This window comes from Pelodiscus sinensis, chromosome 20, assembly GCF_052426305.1.
Source record: "Pelodiscus sinensis isolate ZL-2025 chromosome 20, ASM5242630v1, whole genome shotgun sequence".
In the NCBI taxonomy this organism is placed as follows: domain Eukaryota; kingdom Metazoa; phylum Chordata; order Testudines; family Trionychidae; genus Pelodiscus; species Pelodiscus sinensis.
In genome coordinates this window covers 9,871,839-9,893,276 of record NC_143071.1, presented here as the reverse complement: position 1 = coordinate 9,893,276, position 21,438 = coordinate 9,871,839, and the positions used below count along the sequence as shown (strand labels likewise).

At 44.5% G+C, this 21,438-nt stretch overlaps 1 protein-coding gene across 1 annotated transcript; it reads right to left on the bottom strand.

Moving 5' to 3' along the window:
- Positions 1-5,238: 5,238 nt before the first annotated feature.
- Positions 5,239-13,595, bottom strand: KPNA2 (karyopherin subunit alpha 2). The gene is made up of 11 exons (XM_006110593.4): positions 13,441-13,595; positions 12,391-12,510; positions 12,141-12,278; positions 11,633-11,721; positions 10,747-11,015; positions 8,558-8,652; positions 8,208-8,471; positions 6,982-7,215; positions 6,456-6,638; positions 5,946-6,095; positions 5,239-5,849 (listed from the first exon to the last, which is right to left on the bottom strand). Exons 2-11 carry the CDS (start codon positions 12,463-12,465, stop codon positions 5,757-5,759), a joined length of 1,590 nt encoding a protein of 529 aa, XP_006110655.1. The 5' UTR covers positions 12,466-12,510; positions 13,441-13,595; the 3' UTR covers positions 5,239-5,756.
- Positions 13,596-21,438: the final 7,843 nt, after the last annotated feature.

Here is a 21,438-nt window from a genome sequence, read left to right as displayed (position 1 = left end):
GATAGGATAAGGAGTCTTGTGGATAAGGGAGAAGCAGCGGATGTGGTATACTTAGACTTGAGAAAGGCATTTGATACGGTCTTGCACGAGATTATCAATAAACTAGGCAAACACAATTTAGATGGGGCTACTATAAAGTGGGTGAATAACTGGCTGGATAACAGTTCCCAGAGAGTAGTTATTAATGGTTCACAATCCTGCTGGAAAGGAGTAACAAGTGGGGTTCGTCAGAGGTCTGTTTTAGGACCGGTTCAATATCTTCATCAACCATTTAGATATTGGCATAGAGTAGGCTTAAGTTTGCAGATGATACCAAGCTTGGAGGGGTTGCAACTGTTTTGGAGGATAGGGTCATAATTCAAAACAATCTGGACAAATTGGAGAAATGGTCTGAGGTACACAGGATGAAGTTTAATAAAGACAAATGCAAAGTGCTCCACTTAGGAAGGAACAATCAGTTTCACACATACAGAATGGGAAGCGACTGTCTAGGATGGAGTACGGAAGAAAGGGATCTAGAGGTCATAGTGGACCACAAGCTAAATATGAGTCAACACTGTTGCAAAAAAAGCAAACATGATTCTAGGATGCATTAACAGGTCTATTGTGAGCAAGACACAAGAAGTCATTCTTCCGCTCTACTCTGCACTGATTAGGCCTCAGTTGGAGTATTGTGTCCAGTTCCGGGTGCCACATTTCAAGAAAGCTGTGGAGAAATTGGAGAAGGTCCAGAGACGAACAAGAATGATTAAAGGTCTAGCGAACATGACCTATGAAGGAAGGCTGAAAGAATTGGGCTTGTTTAGTTTGGAAAAGAGACGACTGAGGGGGTACATGATAGTGGTTTCAGATATCTAAAGGGTGTCACAAGAAAGAGGGAGAAAACTTGTTCTTCTTGGCCTGTGAGGATAGAACAAGAAGCAATGGGCTTAAACTGCAGCAAGGGAGGTTTAACATTAGGAAAAGTTCCTAACTGACAGGGTGGTCAAACACTGGAATAAATTGCCTAGGTACGTTGTGGAATTTCCATCTCTGGAGATATTTAAGAGTAGGTTAGATAAATAGCTATCAAATGGTCTAAACAGTATGGGGTCCTGCCATGAGGGCAGGGGACTGGACTCGATGACCTCTCAAGGCCCCTTCCAGTCCTAGTATTCTGTGAATACAAGACCAGAGCTTGCACCACAACCATTTGCCCCAGACTGCTGAAAGTGAGGGAGGATGGGCAAGAGAGGGAGGATCGAGTGAGCAGGACAAGGGGCCCGAAGGAGGTGGGGCTAGGGTGTTTGGGTTTGAGGTAGATCTTGGATTACATTTAAATTCAAAAAGTGATCTCATGCTTAAAAAGGCTGGAGACCAGCACTGATTATTCACCATGTCCCTTTAAATTCCAAGCTCCTCTTTAACAACTTTTCCTCAGGGCAGAATATGAACTGCAACCTGGAAGGTCTTTCAGACCTTGTGTGGAAAAGCTTCCGTTCCCCGGCGCTAGACCAAGACAGCGTTCAGCATGCAAACAGGACTGATTTCCAGTGTTTCTTCTTCCAGATGACGTGCTATGGAAACCACAGAGCAAATTAATCCCTGTACTCCTCAAAAAGGAAGTGCTCCCAAGCCCCTGTGGGCAACTTTAGATCATCAAAACACACCAGGGATTCTCAACCTTTTTCTGAGCACCTCCACCTAGCCCCCAGCATGCTATAAGAATTCTGTAGCCCATCTCTGCCACAACCACCATTTTTTTCCATATAAAAACCAGGATTAAGGGTGGTTAGCAAGGTAATTGCCCCACACCACAGGGGACCTCACCAAGGTAAGTTGCTCAGGCAGTAGGCTTCACCTCCAACTCCAGATGAGAAGGCTCAGGATCCTGGCCTTCATCCCTACACAACAGGGCTTCAACTTTCTGCCTTGGGTCTCAGTGAACCTAATGCTAGCACTGCTTGGCAGATCACCTGAAACCTGCTCATGGCTTCCCCCAAGTGGCCCCACATGCCAGGTTGAGAAATGATGCAGTACACTACTTTAATATATTTTGCATGGATTACCAAAAGGATGCTAAAGGAGTTAGCGCCTATGGCCATATCTTCATAACACAGAAAGGTTGAAGTAAGATACGCAACTCGAGCTATGATGCACCCATGAAAGCTCATGCTACTATCTACATGTTTTGTTATACTAGTAGCACCTTAAAGACTATCTGTTGTTTTTTAAAGTTTTTCCTGTTCTTTTCTAGTGCACACTAAATATAACTTTGTAACCCAGCAAAAGAGTTAGTTATTTACATGAGGCTTCAAGTAAGACCACCACCTTTTTCTCATCTCAGGGTCAGGCCTCACCGGTAACAATTTTACAGGTAATCAGAGTAGATCTGTGTTTCCCACTTTTATTTGGCCTCAGAACCTTTCAGTTTAAAAAAATTTTAAGAAACCCCTAGGGTTGCCAAGGTAAATTTTTTTTTTTTTTTTTTTTTTTTTTTTTTTTTTTTGAAAAAAGAGAAACCACAATTGGTGGAGAAAAAAAAAAACACAAACTGCAAAATAGACTCTCTCTTAAAGAGGGGACAGAGTGCCACCTTCTCTGAATCCCGATTCTGAAACACTGGAGTAGATTATCACAAAGCTGACTTCTCACCTTGGAATCTATAACCTTGTTAAACAGTATGAAAGCAAATGTGCGCTTGATTGTAGCACCCCCTCGTGGAAGTAGAGCACTAAATATCAATGTACAACATAGCTATAAACATGCATCCATATCAGATATTAGACCAGCATCACTCTGCAGCAACACAGAAATAAGTAGCAGTGTCCTCTAAGCTCTTCACAAAAAATTGCATAAAGTAAATAGGTATTAAATTGATTTGACTGTCCCCAGATGTTCAATATCTGCAGATTTCTGCACTGAAAAAAACTTTATGAAAATTGTCAACAGGGTGCTGAGCAAGGGAAACATGGAGCTTCTGGCACTCAGAAATTTTTAGTATTTGAGTAGGTCATCTCAACTATGGAAAAGGGTGGATACAAGTGCAAACTGGGTGGATTGGATCATCATTACTTACCCTAACAAGCTTTATCAAGTAGCTCCTTGAAGTCCTAGCTATAAAGACAAATACAATATGCCTTAAAGGGTTATCCCCCACACAAACGTTCTAGACTGTTGGACGCACAAAACATTATTTTGCTAAAGATAATGGTATAGTTTATATACACCCACAGGCTGTGTCTAGACTGGCAAGTTTTTCCGCAAAATCATCTGCTTTTGCGGAAAAACTTGGCAGCTGTCTACATTGGCTGCTTGAATTGCCGCAAGAACACTGACGATCTCATGTAAGATCGTCAGTGTTCTTGCGGAAATACTGTGCTGCTCCCATTCGGGCAAAAGCCCTCTTGCACAAATCATTTGCCCAAGAGGGCCAGTGTAGACAGCACAGTACTGTTTTGCACAAAAAAGCCCCGATGGCTAAAATGGTGATTGGGGCTTTTTTGCGCAAAAGCGTGTCTAGATAGGCCATGGACACTTTTCCACAAAAAGTGCTTTTGCAGAAAAGTGTCCTGCCAATCTAGACACTTTTCCGAAAACGCTTTTAACAGAAAACTTTTCCATTAAAAGCATTTCTGGAAAATGCCCGTGTAGATGTAGCCAAAGTACACTAGACAAGATATAATCCCTTGTAAGTAGGCAGAGTAGATCGGTGTAGATAACCCATTTTTCAATTGTGGCCCCCCCCCCCAAAAAAATACCCACAAAAAACCACCTAAAATGTCTGGCTTCCTATCTTAAACATTTGAAGGTTTGTTTTAAATGTTTTTAAAATATCTGCAATTGAAATAAAATTTTAGGCATAAAAGAATGATTTCAAATCAGTTTCAATGTTTCTAATGTCAAAAAATCTTTAAATATTTTGCCATCCAATTGAAACAATTTGATTAATTTGACTAAAAGTGTTTGTTCAACTACTTGTTTTGACTGGGAAATACACCAAGTTTAATTTCAAATTTTTCACCCAAGTTCAATAATACAGCATTTTTCATGCTGAGAATCCCTGGATGATTTTTAGGCCTGACTCACCTACTTCTGAAAAGCGGTTACCACTGGGGTAGCCAGAACAGCCATCTTGTTTAAGCAGAGTAATTATGAATATGTATAATTAAATTTACAGGGAGAAAGTCTGTAGAATGTAGTGATGCAAAGTGGTAATTATACATTAGAATGGCCATATGGGGGTCAGAACAAAGGTCCATCTAGTCCAGTATCCTGTCTTCCATCAGCAGCCAATGTGAGATGCCCCACAGAGAGTGAACAGAAGTGACCCTTCTCCTGTCAACCATTTCCAGCCTCTGAAACAGAGGCTAGGGCAGGAGTGGCCAGCCCATTCAACTAAGAAAGCCAAAACAGCGATGGAAAAAAAATGCGAAGAGCTGTACCAGAATTGTTGCTGCCCCCCCCCAAAAAAAAAGCTCTCCACTAGCCAGAGTTGAGGAAAAAAGATGCTGCTGCCCCTTTAAAAACTGCAGCTAGTGTGCCCCCCCAGCAAACCAGGCTTTTGTTGTGGACCCTGGGGCAGAGCAGCTGCTCTGGGCACTACTGGACCAACCTGGCAGCACCCCAGCTGCTCTGCCCCAGGCATCCCCAAGTCAGCCGTTGCTGAAACTGATCAGCGCTGACTACAGGAAGCCCAAGGCACAGTTGCTCTGCCCTGGGCCTCCTGGAATCAGCGGCTGATCAGTTTCAGCAGCAGCTGACTTGGGGTTCTTAAGTTGAATGTGTATGTAAGTCAGAACTGGCGGTCAGTTTCAGCAGCGGCTGAATCTGGACGCCAGTTCCGACTTACATACAGATTCAACTTAAGAACAAACCTACAGTCCCTATCTTGTACGAAACCCGGGGACTGCCTGTAGTCAATTAACTGCATTTTAACAGCCCTAGCTCCTAAACTAACTTATAACTGATGGACAGACACATTTCTAAGTTATACATTAAGGTGTCTGTCCATAGAATTCAAAATTTAGAGTATGAGACCTGACAAGCAAGTGCCCTGGCTTCAAGGGGGGAGAGGGGGGGAGGAAGAGTCCTACAGACCTTCTGCACTTTAGACTTGCACTTATCTAATGAACTGGGAACACATTCCTGTACACAGCCACTAACAGCAAGGACTTGATCAACAGAAATGTAAGAGGAAAAGTGTAAACAGTTGCTTTGCCACAACTTTGCTTAAAAAGAAGAGACATTGACAGTTGACACTGTGCTCTGATACCATTTTATTAAATTTTGAACACCAGTTCTCTTTAAAACCCCATTCAGTCTGTTGATGACTTCACTGCAATAGGGCATGTGCGCATGGCAGTGACTCCTACTGCTCTGAGAAGGCTACATGACTTAAGCCTCCAATTCTTCACATGTACATAGATATGACATCAAGAAACTAAAACCTGCAATACTCCATCTTATCCCAAACAGCATGAAGTTTATCATTGTACAGCCTTGCACTGAAATCACAATAAAGAGTCAAGAAAGTATGAAAATAGAAGAATATTTACATGTATACTTCAGACTTAGGTAGAAAGATTGAGAGATTTACAGTAAGTAATTCACACAGTATGTACACTGTTTTGAACTGTTCAAGTATGCTTCAGTTATACAAAGTGCTAGATTACAAGTCACATAAAAACAGTAAAAAAAGATTAGAAGACAAATAGAAGGTAGTTCTCCATTGAGTACAGAGAGACTTTTGAGGCCGGCTGGAATGCATGAAGAGTCTAGAAGTTGAAAGTGTCAGGAGTACTTCCCTGAATCTGGAAGTTATAGCTATCAGCAGTAGAGTCTGGCAAAACATTTTGGTCTTCCTCTTCCTAAAGAGGAATGAGAGGATGTTAATATTCCTAGCTTTAACACACTTGGTTGTTTTGAGATAAGGTTAAAACATGAGTTTTGACTGAGTTACTCACCTCTGCTGAAAAATACTTTTCAATCAGGTTTGAGGAGGCCTTATACACTTGTTCATTTTCATGGGACTGGAGAGCTTCAATTTTGTCTAGACCGCCGCATTCTTCAATCATGAGACAAAGTCTTTCAGTTTCATCAATTTTCTCAGCAGCCTGCAAAGAGCCAGCCATGTAAGATTCATACCTTCACGAGATTAGCTTGCATACTGCAGCACTACATATTTACCACGACAGTCTACAAGAAGGATAGATGGTTTGTTTCTGCCTGAAGCATATAAATGCCATATTTAGAATCAGTTAAAGTGAATGGTTAGGAGCAAGCCTATAGTTTTGGCTACTGAAAGAGCCAATGCTGTGGTTAAACTATGGATAGAAACAATGCCTGGAAACACCTGAGGTCACCTAAATGGAACATGGAGAGAAGGTAGGAGGCTCCCTTTCAGTCATTGACTATTGGAGATTTAATTGTTACAGATAATTCTATGAACAGTGAACAATCCTTTGTCTACTTACCAAGAAGATATTAGTAATAGCATCCAGAATAACTAGCACAGTTTTGCTGTCCTTGGCTGACAAGAGGTTCAATAAAGGTTCTACAACACCAGCCTGAACAAGGAATACAACTTGATCTATTGTTCCACCACTGGTGTAGTTGGTCACAGCCCATACAGCTTCTTTCTGTGATTTGAAGTCCCCCTGTTTTAAGGTAAAAGCAAAAGTATTTCAGTACAAGCAATAATGAGAAAGCAGTGCACTAGTAGGTCAGTGAGATCTTCTATGCTGAAGATATCCAAGTGCTTGTTTAGGACGATTAACATCCAGAAAGCACACTAAATGCTCCTTTCAACTTTGAAGAATTGTCATTTTAAACCCTCCAGCTGAGGGACAGTCACAACTTTAACCAGAATATTTGGAACAAGTACATTTAACACAGTAAGTAGCTTCCACTGAAGTCTGTGGGGGAACGTGCTTCTTTATGAAAGGCCTGAATTTTGGCACTGGACTGCAGAATTGCATTGTGGGGGAAATTAGTTTTTACCTTTTTCAGAATTCCAATGAGATACGGAACAAGCCCATGTTCCACAACACGCTGGATCTGGTCCCGACGGCCAGCAGTGATGTTGGACAGGGTCCATGCTGCTTCCTTTTGGATGTTGTTCTTGTGGTGAGAAAGCAGGCTTGGAAAGACACCTAGTGCTCCTGATTCAATAACAATCTGTGTTTGTTCATCGGTGCCAGTGACAATATTTCCTATAGCTCTTAATGATGGAGTCTGAAAGACATTGCCAAGTGATGAGTTCAGGACATTACTAAAATCCAATAGATTAGTTTCCCAACCTATGGGTCGGGACCCAAATACAGGTCAGCAGGTGTCTCCCCAAGAGTGGCTCCTTAAGAGCCACTCACACATTTTTTTGAATTGCCCTGGGTCACCAAGTCTTCCTGAATTGTCAAAATGGGTCCCCATCTGGAAAAAGTTGGGGAAACCACTTCACTAGAACAATGCCTCACAAACAGACCATCACCTCCACAAGCTCTTCCTCTTTAGCCCCTGCAGGTACTAACTAGTCATCTGTAGTAAACTGCTATAATCATCTCATTTGAAAAAACAGGAAGTGATCTAGACATTAAAGTTGTTCTATAGTAAGTAAATACATGTAGCAAAGTTCTAGGAGGTGGGAGAAAGACTCAATCTGGACTCCTAGTTCAGCACTGTTAGAGCATAGATTCTGAGTTAAGATTCCATATTCTTAACAGATCGCAGTGCCTGGCATTGCGATCTGTAACTAGAATGCCAAGCTTCTCTGTTCTGTAGACTCAAGTCATAGGTAATTTAAACCAGTTAACTGAAAAAAGTGATTAAATCTGAACATATTTGATTGTCATTATCCATGTCTCCCAATTCCTAATGTGGGTGAGGTAGTATCTCTTATTTGAGAGAGAGATTTTCAAGCACTCCTCTTCAGGTCATAATTCAACCCAGAGCAGAGAGATGTCATTAGACACTGTTCAGCTGCTTTCCTCAGCAATGTTAGTAGCTTATTAGTTGCATAGGTCATTTGTATGAAGTCTTCAGGAAAAGAGATCTAATAGTTAGCTTTTCTATTCATTGACCACCCAAAGTATGTTATAGGTCTCCTTTAGACTATATAAAATGACTAGTCATGATCTGAAAGCCACTGCTCTGGCTATTTTGTTTTCTCCATAAGCCAGTCAGGAGAAAGATAAATATACACCAAAAATATCTATGCATCACCATCTTACCATTATTGGCAGTTCACCACATCCCAGGAGTTTCACAAGCTGTGGCACCAGCCCAGTTTTCACTACTACTTCAATTCTATCATTAGAACCATCTGTAAGGTAAGAGATTGCCCAGCAGGTATCTGCCAAGACCTCATGGTCATTATGGTGCAATAGACGAAGTAGGGTAGGAAGGATCTGCTCAATGGCGTCTATGGGTGGTGCAGGATTCTTATTGCGACAGAGGTTCGAGAGGGTCCAGGTAATATTGCGCAAGTATCCAGACTGAAAGAATACACATTTGTGGTTAGTACCTGCTCAGTTTAGTGATGTGTCATAATTGGGTGCTACTGTTGTGACTCACAACTTACAGCTAGCGAAGATAAATCTGGCACAGCAAGTAGAGCCAACAGTGGGTCAATAGCACCATACTTAATAACGAGATCTCTGTAGGCTGAACCATCACCTGAAAGCCAGAAGAGGTATGTCAGGAACAGGAAGCTCCTAAATGAATAGCAGGATGTGTATAAACAGGGTCTCTTCCATGATTTAGTGACTTGCTAATACTGATACTTAAGCAGAGACATTGGTGGAGAAAAAGGGAGAATTGCTATCAGTGTTAAGCAACATGGAATACTTATTCCCCACCCCTCCCTCAAATCATGGACTTCCCTGATGTTTTTTTTACACTTCAGCTGCATGTGAAAATATCACAACAAAAAACCACACCACACACACACACACCACAACCAAACAAAAGCCCCCCACCCCCGCTAAAAAAGAGAACTCTTTTTTTAAGTTCTAATGGAAACCTAACCCAACCTTACACCATTCCACAACATGTACTTGTTCTTGGTTCAGTGCTGGGTCCATTTAAAAGTAATTGATTCTGGAGGAAATTCTAGACTAAACAGGTAGTAAGAAAATTATGCAAGTGGGAATTTTAAGATGCTTCTAGCTGAAATTACTTACTACAATTCCTTAGTCAGTATCTTTAATATAAGTGCTTTTATGTCGCTTCAATCTATGTACAGAACCTAAAATCTTTAATCCACAATTTGATCAAAGTAATTAAAGGTATGGCAGAAATGGTTGTGTTTTTTTTAAACTGAAATTTTATCAGACTGCTTCCTTCCATCATATTTAGTAAGCATGACAGTGTAGCACTAGACCAATTTTATAGTAACATTTTCAGACATAACAGCTAGGGATGTAATAGTTTAGCTGCTTATAGGTTAATTGGTTAGACTACATGCATTCCACCCCAGTGTAAATTTTTCAGCAGGCTGGCCAGTAGCCTGTCTCACACTGGGTCTGGGACCTACCCATTGTGGCTCTGCATTAAAAGTGTATTAGGAGCCGGGCTGGCAGACAGCCCAGCTCAGGCTTGTGCCAGGTTGGAACATCTGCACTCCGACAAGGGCTGCTGCCACCCCACGCTGCTACCTCTATCAGAAGCAACAAGACAGGGTGACAGGCAGCCAGTCCATGAGGGGGGGCTGGTTTTAAACTGGCTCCCCCTCACAGATCAGTTCTTGCCTGGCCCCCCTCACTGCTGGCTCCTTGGGAGTGAGACACACTGGCTGTTAACTTTTCTATGGTGCCTGTGGGCAAGGCCAACTGATAAGAATTCAGGAGGTTACTCCACTATTCAATTAACCGACATTTAACATTCCTAATGTGAACTAGTCAATTATCCGATAATCAAATGCTTATCAGATAGTTGACTAATCACTTCCCTCCCCCCTTGCTGCCTCTTATCAGAAAGAGGCAGCAGGGGTACTTCAAAGCAGCAGTGCCACATGGAGCCCAGGGCCAGAACATTGTCTCTACACAGTGCTGCCACTCTGAAGTGCTATATGCAGCCCAGGGCCAGCTGGGGAATCCCCCACAGCACTTTTACCTTTGAAGTGTAGCAACAGCCCCAGGGAAGTTGTTCACTTCAAAGGTGAGAGGCATTCTTATCAACTAATTGAATAGTCAATGCAAATTGCATTGACTATTCAATTAGCTGATTAATCTAAGTTTAACATCCTAGAAATGGCACCATGATTTTGCATGAAAATCAGAGTGAACTTAATGCTGTTGAAGTGCTACCATAGACCATCCATGAACAAAGACTGTTAAAGATTCTTGATTGTGTTTTATGCTGGTCATGAAGCGCTTTGGAATTTTTAACCTCATACGGCAGAGAGCCAACAGCCCTATCTGCCACTCTGGCTAGTTGAAGGATTTAGATTTTAGGCCTCAAAAGAAGTTACTTCAACCTCGATTAAGGTTGAGATTACACAAAAGGAATAGGGAGGTACCCCAGAAACCCGCTGTCTAATCCAAGCAATTTTAAACAATTTCTGTGATTAAAGTACTAAAATAATTGTCCCAGTGTTCATCTGAATCACTATTTTACTCTTGCTATGTATGAATTTACAAGCTTTGCATTATAGTCAGGCATATTGCACACAACAGCTCCTCAGTTGAAAGTCTGTCCCCAATTGGCTCTCTTCCCCTTGCATTGAGGAAGTAGGGCTGAAAACAATGATCAAGCTCTACATGGATATACCTGCGATATTTCCTAAAGCCCACACGGCCTGTTCACTGATGTGAGTGTGAGGTGAAGCCAACAGAGATATAAAGGCTGGTATAGCCCCACCATCCACTACAGCCTTAGTTTGCTCTGATGTGCCAGAGGCAATGTTGGTAAGCGCCCAAGCCGATTCAAATTGAATAGGGCTACAGTCTGTTCTACCCAAAAAGGCAACAAATTTTGGTATCAAGCCAGCCCGGATTATATGATCTATTGGAGGTTGCTTCTCTCTGGACAGGAGTTTCCTAAGGAAGGAAAAAAAAATAAGGGAGTTATATTTTGTCCACTAAAATCTTTAGGGTAGATTCCAGCAAAGCTTGAGAACTATTTTTTAAAGTAAGAACAAAATTCAAAAGGGGAAGCAGCACAATGCACTGAGAAGTTCAGATAAGCTACCGATCACTTGGAACATTAGCTAGCTAGGAAGCTTTAAAGAGTTAAAATTGCTTAAGGAAATTTTTCCTTAAGAGGTTTTCAGTTGAGTAACTTAAGTGAAATGCTTTATGGTGCTGCAACAATACAAATGCATCTGAACTGCTCAAGAGAGATCTTGTAATGTACAGAGAGCAGCACCTCTATGTCACACCTAAGAATCAGTGGCATAATTAGTGTGCACCAGGCCACACCTTAGATTATTCAAGGGTATACTGATGCTAAGTGATAATTCAGTTTGGCCCTAGTCTCCATGCTGACTAAAGTCAAGTCCAAGAACATTTACTTCAGAGAGCAGATTAAAATATTGCTGGTTTCTATACACAGAACTAGGTTTTAACAAGTATTTGCTATAAACTTGTGCTCTGATGGGGGGGGAGGGGGAGGAAATCAGCTAATTCCCAGCAAATCCGATCACGAAAGTTCTTACCTGGCAGCCTGAGTTGCCTGCAACTGCAGCTCCAAGTTGTTACTGTTAATTCCTTTGACAATTTCTTCAACAGACCAGTGTGCAGTGGCCTGCATGAGAAACAGAAACTTGTTAAGACTATGTTGGGAAAAAGGTGTCTGTATAGTAAAGCAAAAGCTCTCTCAGCAGTCCACAAGGCAGACTATTAAAAGAAGGCACTTAAATTAAAAATGGAGCATTGTCCAATTATAATGGGATTCTGAATCCTTATCAGCCATAATTTTGTCTAGCCTAGAAAAGACAGTTATTAGGTGTGACAACATGAATTTTAATTCATTTTATTGCAACCAGTTAGTATTATCATAGACAGTGTTTAAAGCCATGTCCCAACTGTAGACAAAGCCTGCAGTCTGAGGCTATGCAAGCAGGGATTTGGCACTATGTACTCTGTTATAATTGGTAACAATTATATGGTACCACAGACATCCATTGTAACACATCCACTGATGAAGCTGGGAGATTTAGTTACCTGATTGTTTCGATTTTCTTGAAGAGGTGAAGTAGCATCATCTGGGAGAATGCTGACATTTCTTCTTTTAAGCATCTGATCATCTTTCTTAGCTTTCCTCAACTCTACATTGACTTCAATGCGCCGCCGCCTCATTTCCTGAGAAAGGCAGATATGCCGTCATGAGGAACTCTTTTCTTTTTTAAAGGGCTAAATTATGCTTAAACACTGATGAGCACAGACTCCAGTTAAAAAAAAAAAAGATACTCACTGTAGTGTCTTTTCCTTTATTCTTGAACCTGTTCAGACGAGCAACTGCTGCACAAGCATTCTCATTGGTAGACATTTTTATAGTAGTCAGACTCAGGCAATATCAACAGAAGAGAGAGACCTGAAATACATATTAAACTCAAATCTAACTTACTTAGATTTTAGAGAAAGATATGCATTTGAAATCAAGATGGGAGTTAGAAATAGGGATGTCCAGACCTGAGGTGGAATAATGTGCAAACAAGGAGCATTGCCTCATTTCAAATGAGACAACCATTTTTTATTGTTACAAGTGATACGTAAGTTTACCACAAATAAAAATTATACATTTTAGGGTTTCTGCAGCTATCAACGTATAATCACATTAATTACTTCTGCAAACACCACTGATCATTCAGGCACAGTGACAAGGAAGCTTCCGCCCTTCCCCCCCAACAAAACAGAAGAGATTTGCTACAGGATCTACAGCTCCCTGGGTTAAAATTTCGATTCCCTTTACGGAACTGACTAGATTTCACTTTGACAATGGCCTTTTAAAGGGAGAGAGCCATTTTGCAGACACACCCCAAGCGTAGCGCAGCCGCTTCATTTATAACGGGGCACAGATCTCAGCTCCGTGTGCAGGCTAAACCAAGCCCCAAACCAACACCAAGCAGCAACCACAGTCGCACCCTGAAGAATATATTAGGCGAATTAAAATAAGCCAGCAACCCAGCCAGTGCCTTCCTTAGGAGAGTGGCGGGCTAGGAATCGCCCATCGCTTTAGTAACCTGCAATGAGCAAAGGGGGGGGGGGGGAAACGGTCCCCCACCCGACTATCTGTGCAACCCATACGAAACCCCCAACGTATTTCACCCTCGATAACTCCAGCCCATCCCCCCACACAGCCCCAGAATCTCCCCCTCACAAGCGCACACAGCCCTGCCCCCCCCACTCCCACCGCTCCAACCCACGCCCTAGAGCCCCTCAGCGCCCCCTTTTTTTTAACCTCCCCCCCCCCACTGCCTCCCAATTCAGCGCACGAGACACCTTCCCCCCGCCGCGCGCGCACCTGCACCAGCGATCGCTGCTCGTCCCTGCGGCGCAGCCTCTGACTCGACCAGGCCAAGCCCCAGCGCACACGTTGCCGCCGCCTCCGCCCCTTTTGCCTTGACTCCGCCCGTGGCGGGATTTAAATTTCCCGCGTCTTCGCTCTCCGATTGGCCAGTTCGAGCCAAAGCAACATTCTCATGGGTCCGTTTGAAAAGCAAGCTCTTCTCGCGAGGCGGCGGGGGAGAGGGGTGGGGAATCTCACGAGAACTCCGCCGGGATCATGGAGAGGTCTGATTGCACGTCACAGAGCGTAGAAACGCGCGGCTCGCGCCTCCAAGAATACCGATCCCCCCAGCACGCAAGGCGCCACCTAGCAGCCAGAAGCCCGAAAGAGACTACAGTTCCCAGCATGCAATGCTCGGCCGGGTCCTTGTCTGCTCGAAGGACTGTGGAGCATGGGATGCTGGGATTTGTTGTCCCCGCAGGGTCAGTTCTTATGTGGACTTCAAGGGTCCAAACGATCTGCTTTCAGTAGCAAGGAGGTTGAGTGACGCCTGAAGGAGGAAATCATTGCTCTGCTCTTACCTCCCCCCCTTTACACCTGCAGGGTCACATCCTATAGCAGGGGTGGGGAACCTCAGGCCCAGGAACTGGATATGGCCCTGTGCCCTGGCTTGCCTGGATCCAGCTCCCAAGGCTCAGTCCTCCCACACCCCTTAGTACTGATGAGCCCTTGCTTGCGCTCCAGTTTCCCCCTGACCCCCTTCCACCTTGCTGCTGTCCCACTGCAGGGCTGGAGCACACAAAATCTACTAGGCTGGGCTCCCCTAGCCTCTGGTGTTCAAGGGGAATGTGGGAAGTGTCTTCCTCAGTTGTGGGCCATGTTAGTGAGGGTTTTATGCTTTTTTGTTTCTTTGTTTTTGTTCTTTTGCTTCTCTCTTGTGTGCAGTCCCAACTGATTTTTTCTGTGGGCCAGCAGCCCTTGACCCAAAAAAGGTTCCCCATCTCTACTAGGGTTAACCATGTTTGAACTTTCAAAAAAGGACACTCCTGAGAGGGAGTGTATCTGTATCTACACTATACTAATACACCATGACTGTGTCTACATTGGCATGATTTTGTGCAAAAGTGGGTGCTTTTGTGCAAAAACTTGCTGCCTGTCTACGCTGGCGGGGAGTTCTTGCGCAAGAACACTGACATTCTAATGTGTGAAATCAGGGCTTCTTGCGCAAGAATTATGATGCTCCCACTCAGGAATAAGCCCTCTTGTGCAACTGTTCTTGCGCAAGAGGCCAGTGTAGACAGGCAACATGAATTTCTTGCTCAAGAAAGTCCGATGGCTAAATGGCCATCAGAGCTTTCTTGCGCAAGAGAGCATCTACACTGGCACAGATGCTTTTGCGCAAAAGCACATCTCTTGCACAAAAGCACATGCCAGCGTAGATGCTCTCTTGCGCAAATACTTTAACGCAAAAACTCTTGCATTCAAAGTATTTGTGCAAAATCTTGCCAATGTAGCCGTAGCCGTAATGAGTTGGTAGCTACTGATACAGATACACTCTCTCTCAGGAGTGTTCTCTTTTTTGAACGTTCACATATGGTAACATTAACCTCTGCCTTATAGCATGACCAAACCCCTGGTCACCAAAATCTACTGCATGCTTTAGCTATGCAGAACTGTATACAGCAGTGGTTCCCAACCGTCGGTCCACAGACCAATGGTGAGCCAGGGAAGCTCTGGGGGTGGGGACTTAGGTACACCACCCAGGGCCTCCCCTCACACCACAGCTGTTGAGAGGTCTCCCCCAGCTGCAGAAGATCAGTTCACTGTGCAGTGGGAGGGCCACGCGGAGCCTAGCACGGCACGCTTAGAGCAGCCACAACCTGGGCAGCAGTGCTCAGCTGGAAGCGAGGAGGCAGCTCAGGGCGGGGGGCGAAGCAGGCACTGGAAGGTCCAGGGGCACGGTTGGTGCTGGGGGGGGGGCTCTAAGAGGCAGGGGGCTGGCATGGGGGGGCTCTGAGGGTGAAGCTAATACTGGGGGTCTCGGGGTGTGGGAGGCCCAGCAGGATTGGGTGCAGTGGAGCTCCGGAACAGGAGGCTGGCACTGGGGAGTCTGGTGATGGAGGGCTCTAAGGGGGGACTGGCACTGCGGCATTTGAGATGGGGACTGGCACTGGGGACTCTGAGAGCAGGAAGCTGGCACGGGGGGGGGGGGCGGTTGGGTGCAGGGGATTCTGGGATCAGTGTCTGGTTTGGGGGAGTAGTGGAGGGGTGGGGGCCTCTAGGTGTTAGGGCTGGCACTGAGGAGTTCTGGGGGCTTGGGCTTTTTATAATGCGGACTAGCATACCCATTCACAAACTTTTGGCAGACCAGCAGCATTTTATTGCATATTTGAATATTCATTATTCACATAATGAGTGTGCAAATATTCAAATAAAATGTTAGCGGTTTGCCGAGCTATGGTATAAAAAAGATTGGGAACCACTGGTATACAGCACTGTAAGCCCAGGGTTCAAACTCAGCCTCAAGTATTTTCTGTCTACACACAAATCACGCTATTTGAGGGTTCATACTCAGGACCACATTGGGGTGGAGCAGCTGAGGCTCAGTGAAGCCAGGACTAAGGTAGCAACTTTGTAATATTTAAAAACCAGACACTACAGTAGGCATGCCAGAACCTCCTCCATCCTCTCTTCTCTTGAGGTACCTGCCCCTATCTCACCTCTTTCTTGAGGTCCAATCCCATTTGGTCCTCTTTCTTGCTGTCCCCTCCACTCTTTGCTCTTTCCCTCTTCTGCCCCCTACTCCCATCCCACCCAGGTCACGAGGGAGCTGCAGCCCCCTGATGCTGGGGGAAACATCAGATCATCACCCACCCAGCTGAATAAGGACTTTGAGTGTTGATCTGGTGTCTCCCCCAACCACTGTAATTGGACTTTGGGTGTCCAGTCAGCAGATCTGAATGGTCACTGTCAGGTTCCCTTTTCCACTATACTTTCCGATAAAAAACTGGGCGTCCTAGCCAAGACCTAGGGTTCAAGCCCATTGGACTCTTTCTGTGGCAATCAGGTATCCCACACTCTCATGGTCTAACTTCCTTTGTCCTCTGGACAGTCAAGTTTAGTGTCTGTCAGATTTTCTGAAACTTCACAACAAAGAAACACCCACATTTTGGGAAGACGATAGGAGGTCTGGGATACGGATGATTGGACACTGATTTACATAATGCAGTGTAGATGCTGGAGCTGCAGATTGGGACCCAGGGTTCAACCATTCCTTACCTGTGGTTTCAGATGAGTGTAAATACTCAAGCCCAAGTTTAACAAACTGAGGATCTGCTAACTTGAGTTCTGTTAAACCTGGGCTCATATTACATTGTAGGGCACATGTGCACAACAACAATTAAATACCTATGGCTGGCCTGTGTCAGCTGACTTGGGATGTAAAATAGGTGGTAGATATTCAGATTCAGGATGGAGCCCAGACTCCTCCTTGAGCCTGACTGTCTGCATAGCAATGTTTAGCCCCTCAGCCCAAGCCTGTGTCAGCCAGCCTGGCCTAGGACTGCGGCAGCATTGTGTATACATTCCCAAAGCCATACCCTTTGTGCCTCCCTCCTTGCTCTTGGCAAAACCAAGACCCTCAGACTCCAAACCAAAGGAGGCACTGGACCTAAAGAAGAATACCTGCTGCTCTTTACTGGGATTTAAAGTAAATTGATTGAAGATGCACTACTTGCATACTAAACACCAAATCAAAAGAGCATCAACCTACTCCAACCCCCAGAATCCAAATAAAAAACATACTAGGCCTTAGTTTACTAAGACTTCCCCAGAAACTCACAAAAGCCAGCTCAAAAGTAGAGGCTTTGCAGTATATGTCCAAAAGAGTAAAAAGATTTGGGATATTTAGCATCTAGCAAAGAGAAAATTCCAAATTTGAAGGGAGACCACACTGCCAGCAGCTCACTGTCATGTAGCAAAGAAGCTCTAGGTCAAGTTGAGTAGCTTTCCTGATCAAAACAACAGCAATTTGGTGCAGAGTGAAAAATAGTGTTTCAGGTAAAAAGTAAGAATGTTAAATTTAGATTAATCAGCTAATTGAATGGTGGATGCAATTTGCATTGTCCATTTGATTAGTTGATAAGGGCACCTCCACTTTTGAAATGTAGCAAGAGCCCTGCCTGCTCTTAGAATCACAGAATACTAGGACTGAAAGGGACCTTGAGAGGTCATCAAGTCCAGTCCCCTGCCCTCATGGCAGGACCAAATACTGCCTAGACCATCTCTGATAGACATTTATCTAACCTACTCTTAAATATCTCCAGAGATGGGGATTCCACAACCTCCCTGGGTAATTTATTCCAGTATTTGACCACCCTGAAAGTTAAGAACTTCTTCCTAATGTCTAACCTAAACCTCCCTTGCTGCAGTTTAAGCCCATTGCTTCTTGTTCTATCCTCAGAGGCCAAGATGAACAAGTTTTCTCCCTCCTCCTTATGATACCCTTTTAGATACCTGAAAACTGCTATCATGTCCCCCCTCAATCTTCTCGTTTCTAAACTAAACAAACCCAATTCTTTCAGCCTTCCTTCATAGGTCATGTTCTCTAGACCTTTAATCATTCTTGTTGCTCTTCTCTGGATCCTCTCCAATTTCTCCACATCTTTCTTGAAATGCAGTGCCCAGAACTGAACACAATACTGTACTCCAACTGAGACCTAACCAATGCAGAGTAGAGAGGGAGAATGACTTCTCGTGTCTTGCTCACAACACACCTGTTAATACATCCCAGAATCACATTTGCTTTTTTTTGCAACAGCATCACATTTTTTGCAACAGCATCACACTCATATTCAGCTTGTGGTCCACTATAACCCCTAGATCCTTTTTTGCCGTACTCCTTCCTAGACAGTTGCTTCCCATTCTGTATGTGTGAAACTGATTGGTCCTTCCTTAGTGGAGCACTTTGCATTTGTCTCTTGTTACATTTCAAAGGCGGAAGCCCCTCCGGAAGCATGAGGCCAATGGGGAATTCAAATTAGTCCCCAGCTGGCTCTGCACTCCCTGCTTTTGAAATGCACAAGAGCCCTGCTGGCTCCCTGCTCCCCATCCGGGCTCTGCTTTTGAAACATACAGGAGCCCCTCCAATACATTTCAAAAGCAGGGAGCGCACGGGGGACTACTTGGGTCCCCCACTCACCCCCTGCTCCCATGGCACTTCTTTTGAAATGTAACAAGAGCCCCACTTGTATCCGATAAGCATATGCTTATTGGATAGTCGACTAGTCACTTAAATCCCTAGTAAAAAAGGTCTCAAGCCATAAGGGTTCTGTTCTGAGTTATGTGAAAAGCAATGTGCAGTCCATGGAGGACAAGTATTACAGCATCCTGCTCATGACAGGATACATACACAAGAGGGCAGCCACCACCCTTTAGGCTAGCTTTCCCTTCTGGGAGGATTGAAGGTACAGCCCCATGTAGAACTTCTAATTTAGACTAGAAGTGATAAAGTCATTAACCATCCTAGCAAGGTCAATAATTCAACATTGTTTCTCATAATAGGTATGAAACATCCAAAATAGCCAAAAAACTCACCTCACACAGGATAGGTGTATCATCAACACTTCATGATCCACAATATCAAAGACAGCTGATATAGATAACATTATCACGGACACCTGTTTTTAAATTAATCTCTTGAAGAAAAGCATCAATCAACACAAGTCTGTATGCTATACTTAATTCTGAATGCTAATTAATAAGGATCAACCAAATCAATAGCATAAAGACACTGTGAGTTGCCTTATGAAATTGCCAAATCTTAATACAAGACAGATTATATATATATGGGATAACTTTTAGAACAGAAGTCAAATTCTTGTGTTTTTTTTTTAATTATAATTGGCATCTAATCTTCCTTGGATATGTTGAAATACCCCACAAGAACTACAAGGATCTAGAGCACTGACTATATAGTATTCCATTTTCCCCAACACATCTGGAACCCCTGTGATAACATCTGAAACTTGAGCACATTAAACCCTATGACCAGTACCACAGTTCAAATTTCAGACAGTTAAAGGCAGTGATAGAGTCACAGCCACTGAACCACATACTTTAATTAGATTATTATTTTTACTACAACGCCACAGATGCATATGGTAGCTCACAGGCCTACCAGAAGACAAGGTTCTTATCATGAAGAATATATTACACAGAAAATGAACACAATAGGCAATGTAGGAGAGATAGGAAGGTTCCTCGGTGACATTTTATATAGGGTTTTGTTTTGTTTTGTAATTATCTTGCTTACTCTGGCTTTTACAAAAAGAAATATGAATGGCACATGACCTTGGTGAGATGCAAGTGTGGGAATGACCATTGCCAAAACAGATGGTAGAGATGGCAAGCTAATCAGAAGCAATGAGCTTTGAGGAGTTAATTTTAGGGGTGAGAGAGAGTGGATGCTTAACATCACAGACGATGGAACCTGTCCCAGGTAGAAAAAAAGGCAGTGTATTACAAGTGGGAAAGGGGCTAAAGGTAGGGCACAAAGGAGAAGAAGGAATGGACTTGCAGTTAATGGTTGAAGAACATGAGCTGGAGCTCCATTGCTACAGGAAAGTGAGGCTTTAGTGGCATTTCTCTGACTGGTTGTAACAAACACCATACTTTTTTGAAAACCACATCTGATAAAATTCTTAATTTTAGGGAATGTATCAATGGGCAGAACCCAACTTGATTCTGGTGAAAACTGGAAAAGACCAGAGTGCCCATTTGATACTGCTATGTGCTCTCTCCTTTTGCTGGCATGCAACCACGCAGCAACCTATTAAAGGGTCAAATAGATTGCTTTGGTTGGCAGAGCTGCACACCCAGATACCCCTTGTGGACACGAGCAACGAAGTGTGAAACCCACCAGCATAGAGCCCAGGGCAGTATGTGCCAGGGAGAGGCAGAGCAGCTTGCTGGGGGTGGTCTAGCTGTAGAGGAGATTGGTATCGATGAGGAAGGAGCCGAACCTAGAATTTGCCACGATTTTGACAAAAATGAGACAACCTGTGGTACCTTACAAACTAACCCATTTATTTGGGCATAAGCTTTTACAGTCTGGAGCCCATTCGAGGTGGGCTCTACCAGACAAAAGCTTATGCCCAAATAAATGTTAATCTTTAAGGCGCCACAGGACCCCTCATGGTTTTTGCTGAAACAGACGAACACGGCTACTGCACTGAAACTTGTCACCATGCAAGGGCTTTGACAGAACATAGGAACGGCCGTACTGTTCAGACCATAGGCCCGTGTCGCCCAGTATCCGGTCTTCCCACAATGGCCAATGCTGATGGGAGGCCTGATACAAGGGAAGGCAGGCCCTGGGCTCTGTGCTGGTGGGCTTCACGCTTCATTGCTGGTGTCCACAAAGGCTAGCTGGGTGTGCAGCTCTGCCAACCAAAGCAATGAGCTTGGGGCGAGGTGCCAGCGAGAGGGAGGCCAGTGCGTGGGGAGCGGGGGGGGGGTAGGGGGGAAGACATGCTGGCACTAGGGTGCCCAGTATGGGCTAATGGCTGCGCTGCCTGTGGGAGAACATGACAACATGGATGGTCTATGAGGGGAGACAAGCCCACGTTAGCCTTGCGGGGGGGGGGAGGGGCAAGGGCAAAGCGCACAGCTGTGGGGGGCCGTAGGAAAGATTTGCGTCCTGCACGCGCGAGAGGGGGCGGAGCCAAAGGCCAGAGCCCAGACGACGGTTGGGAGGGGGATACACATACACACGGGACCTAACGGCGCGCGGGGAGGGAGGAGCTGACGGCTGTTGCGCGTGTTCGGGGAGGGGCTCGCGACAGGACGCTGACAGGCTAAGGGCGTATCGCGAGCCCGGAGGCGGCGCCGCCGTGAGTGCTCAAGGCGGGGCTTCGCGCGCCTTGTTGATTGAAATGGCTGGGGAGGGGCGGAGTCAGTGTGTTGGGCTTGGAAGGGGGGGGCGGGCCATCTTGGGCGGGGCCTGAGAGTGAG

Excerpts from the sequence above, each read along its gene's own strand:
- KPNA2 (XM_006110593.4), bottom strand. The coding sequence starts at position 12,465 with ATGTCTACCAATGAGAATGCTTGTGCAGCAGTTGCTCGTCTGAACAGG. Across the intron at positions 11,016-11,632 it reads CAGGCAACTCAGGCTGCCAG|GAAACTCCTGTCCAGAGAGA; the intron begins GTAAGAACTTTC and ends TTCCTTCCTTAG. Across the intron at positions 5,850-5,945 it reads AAAAGTATTTTTCAGCAGAG|GAAGAGGAAGACCAAAATGT; the intron begins GTGAGTAACTCA and ends ATTCCTCTTTAG.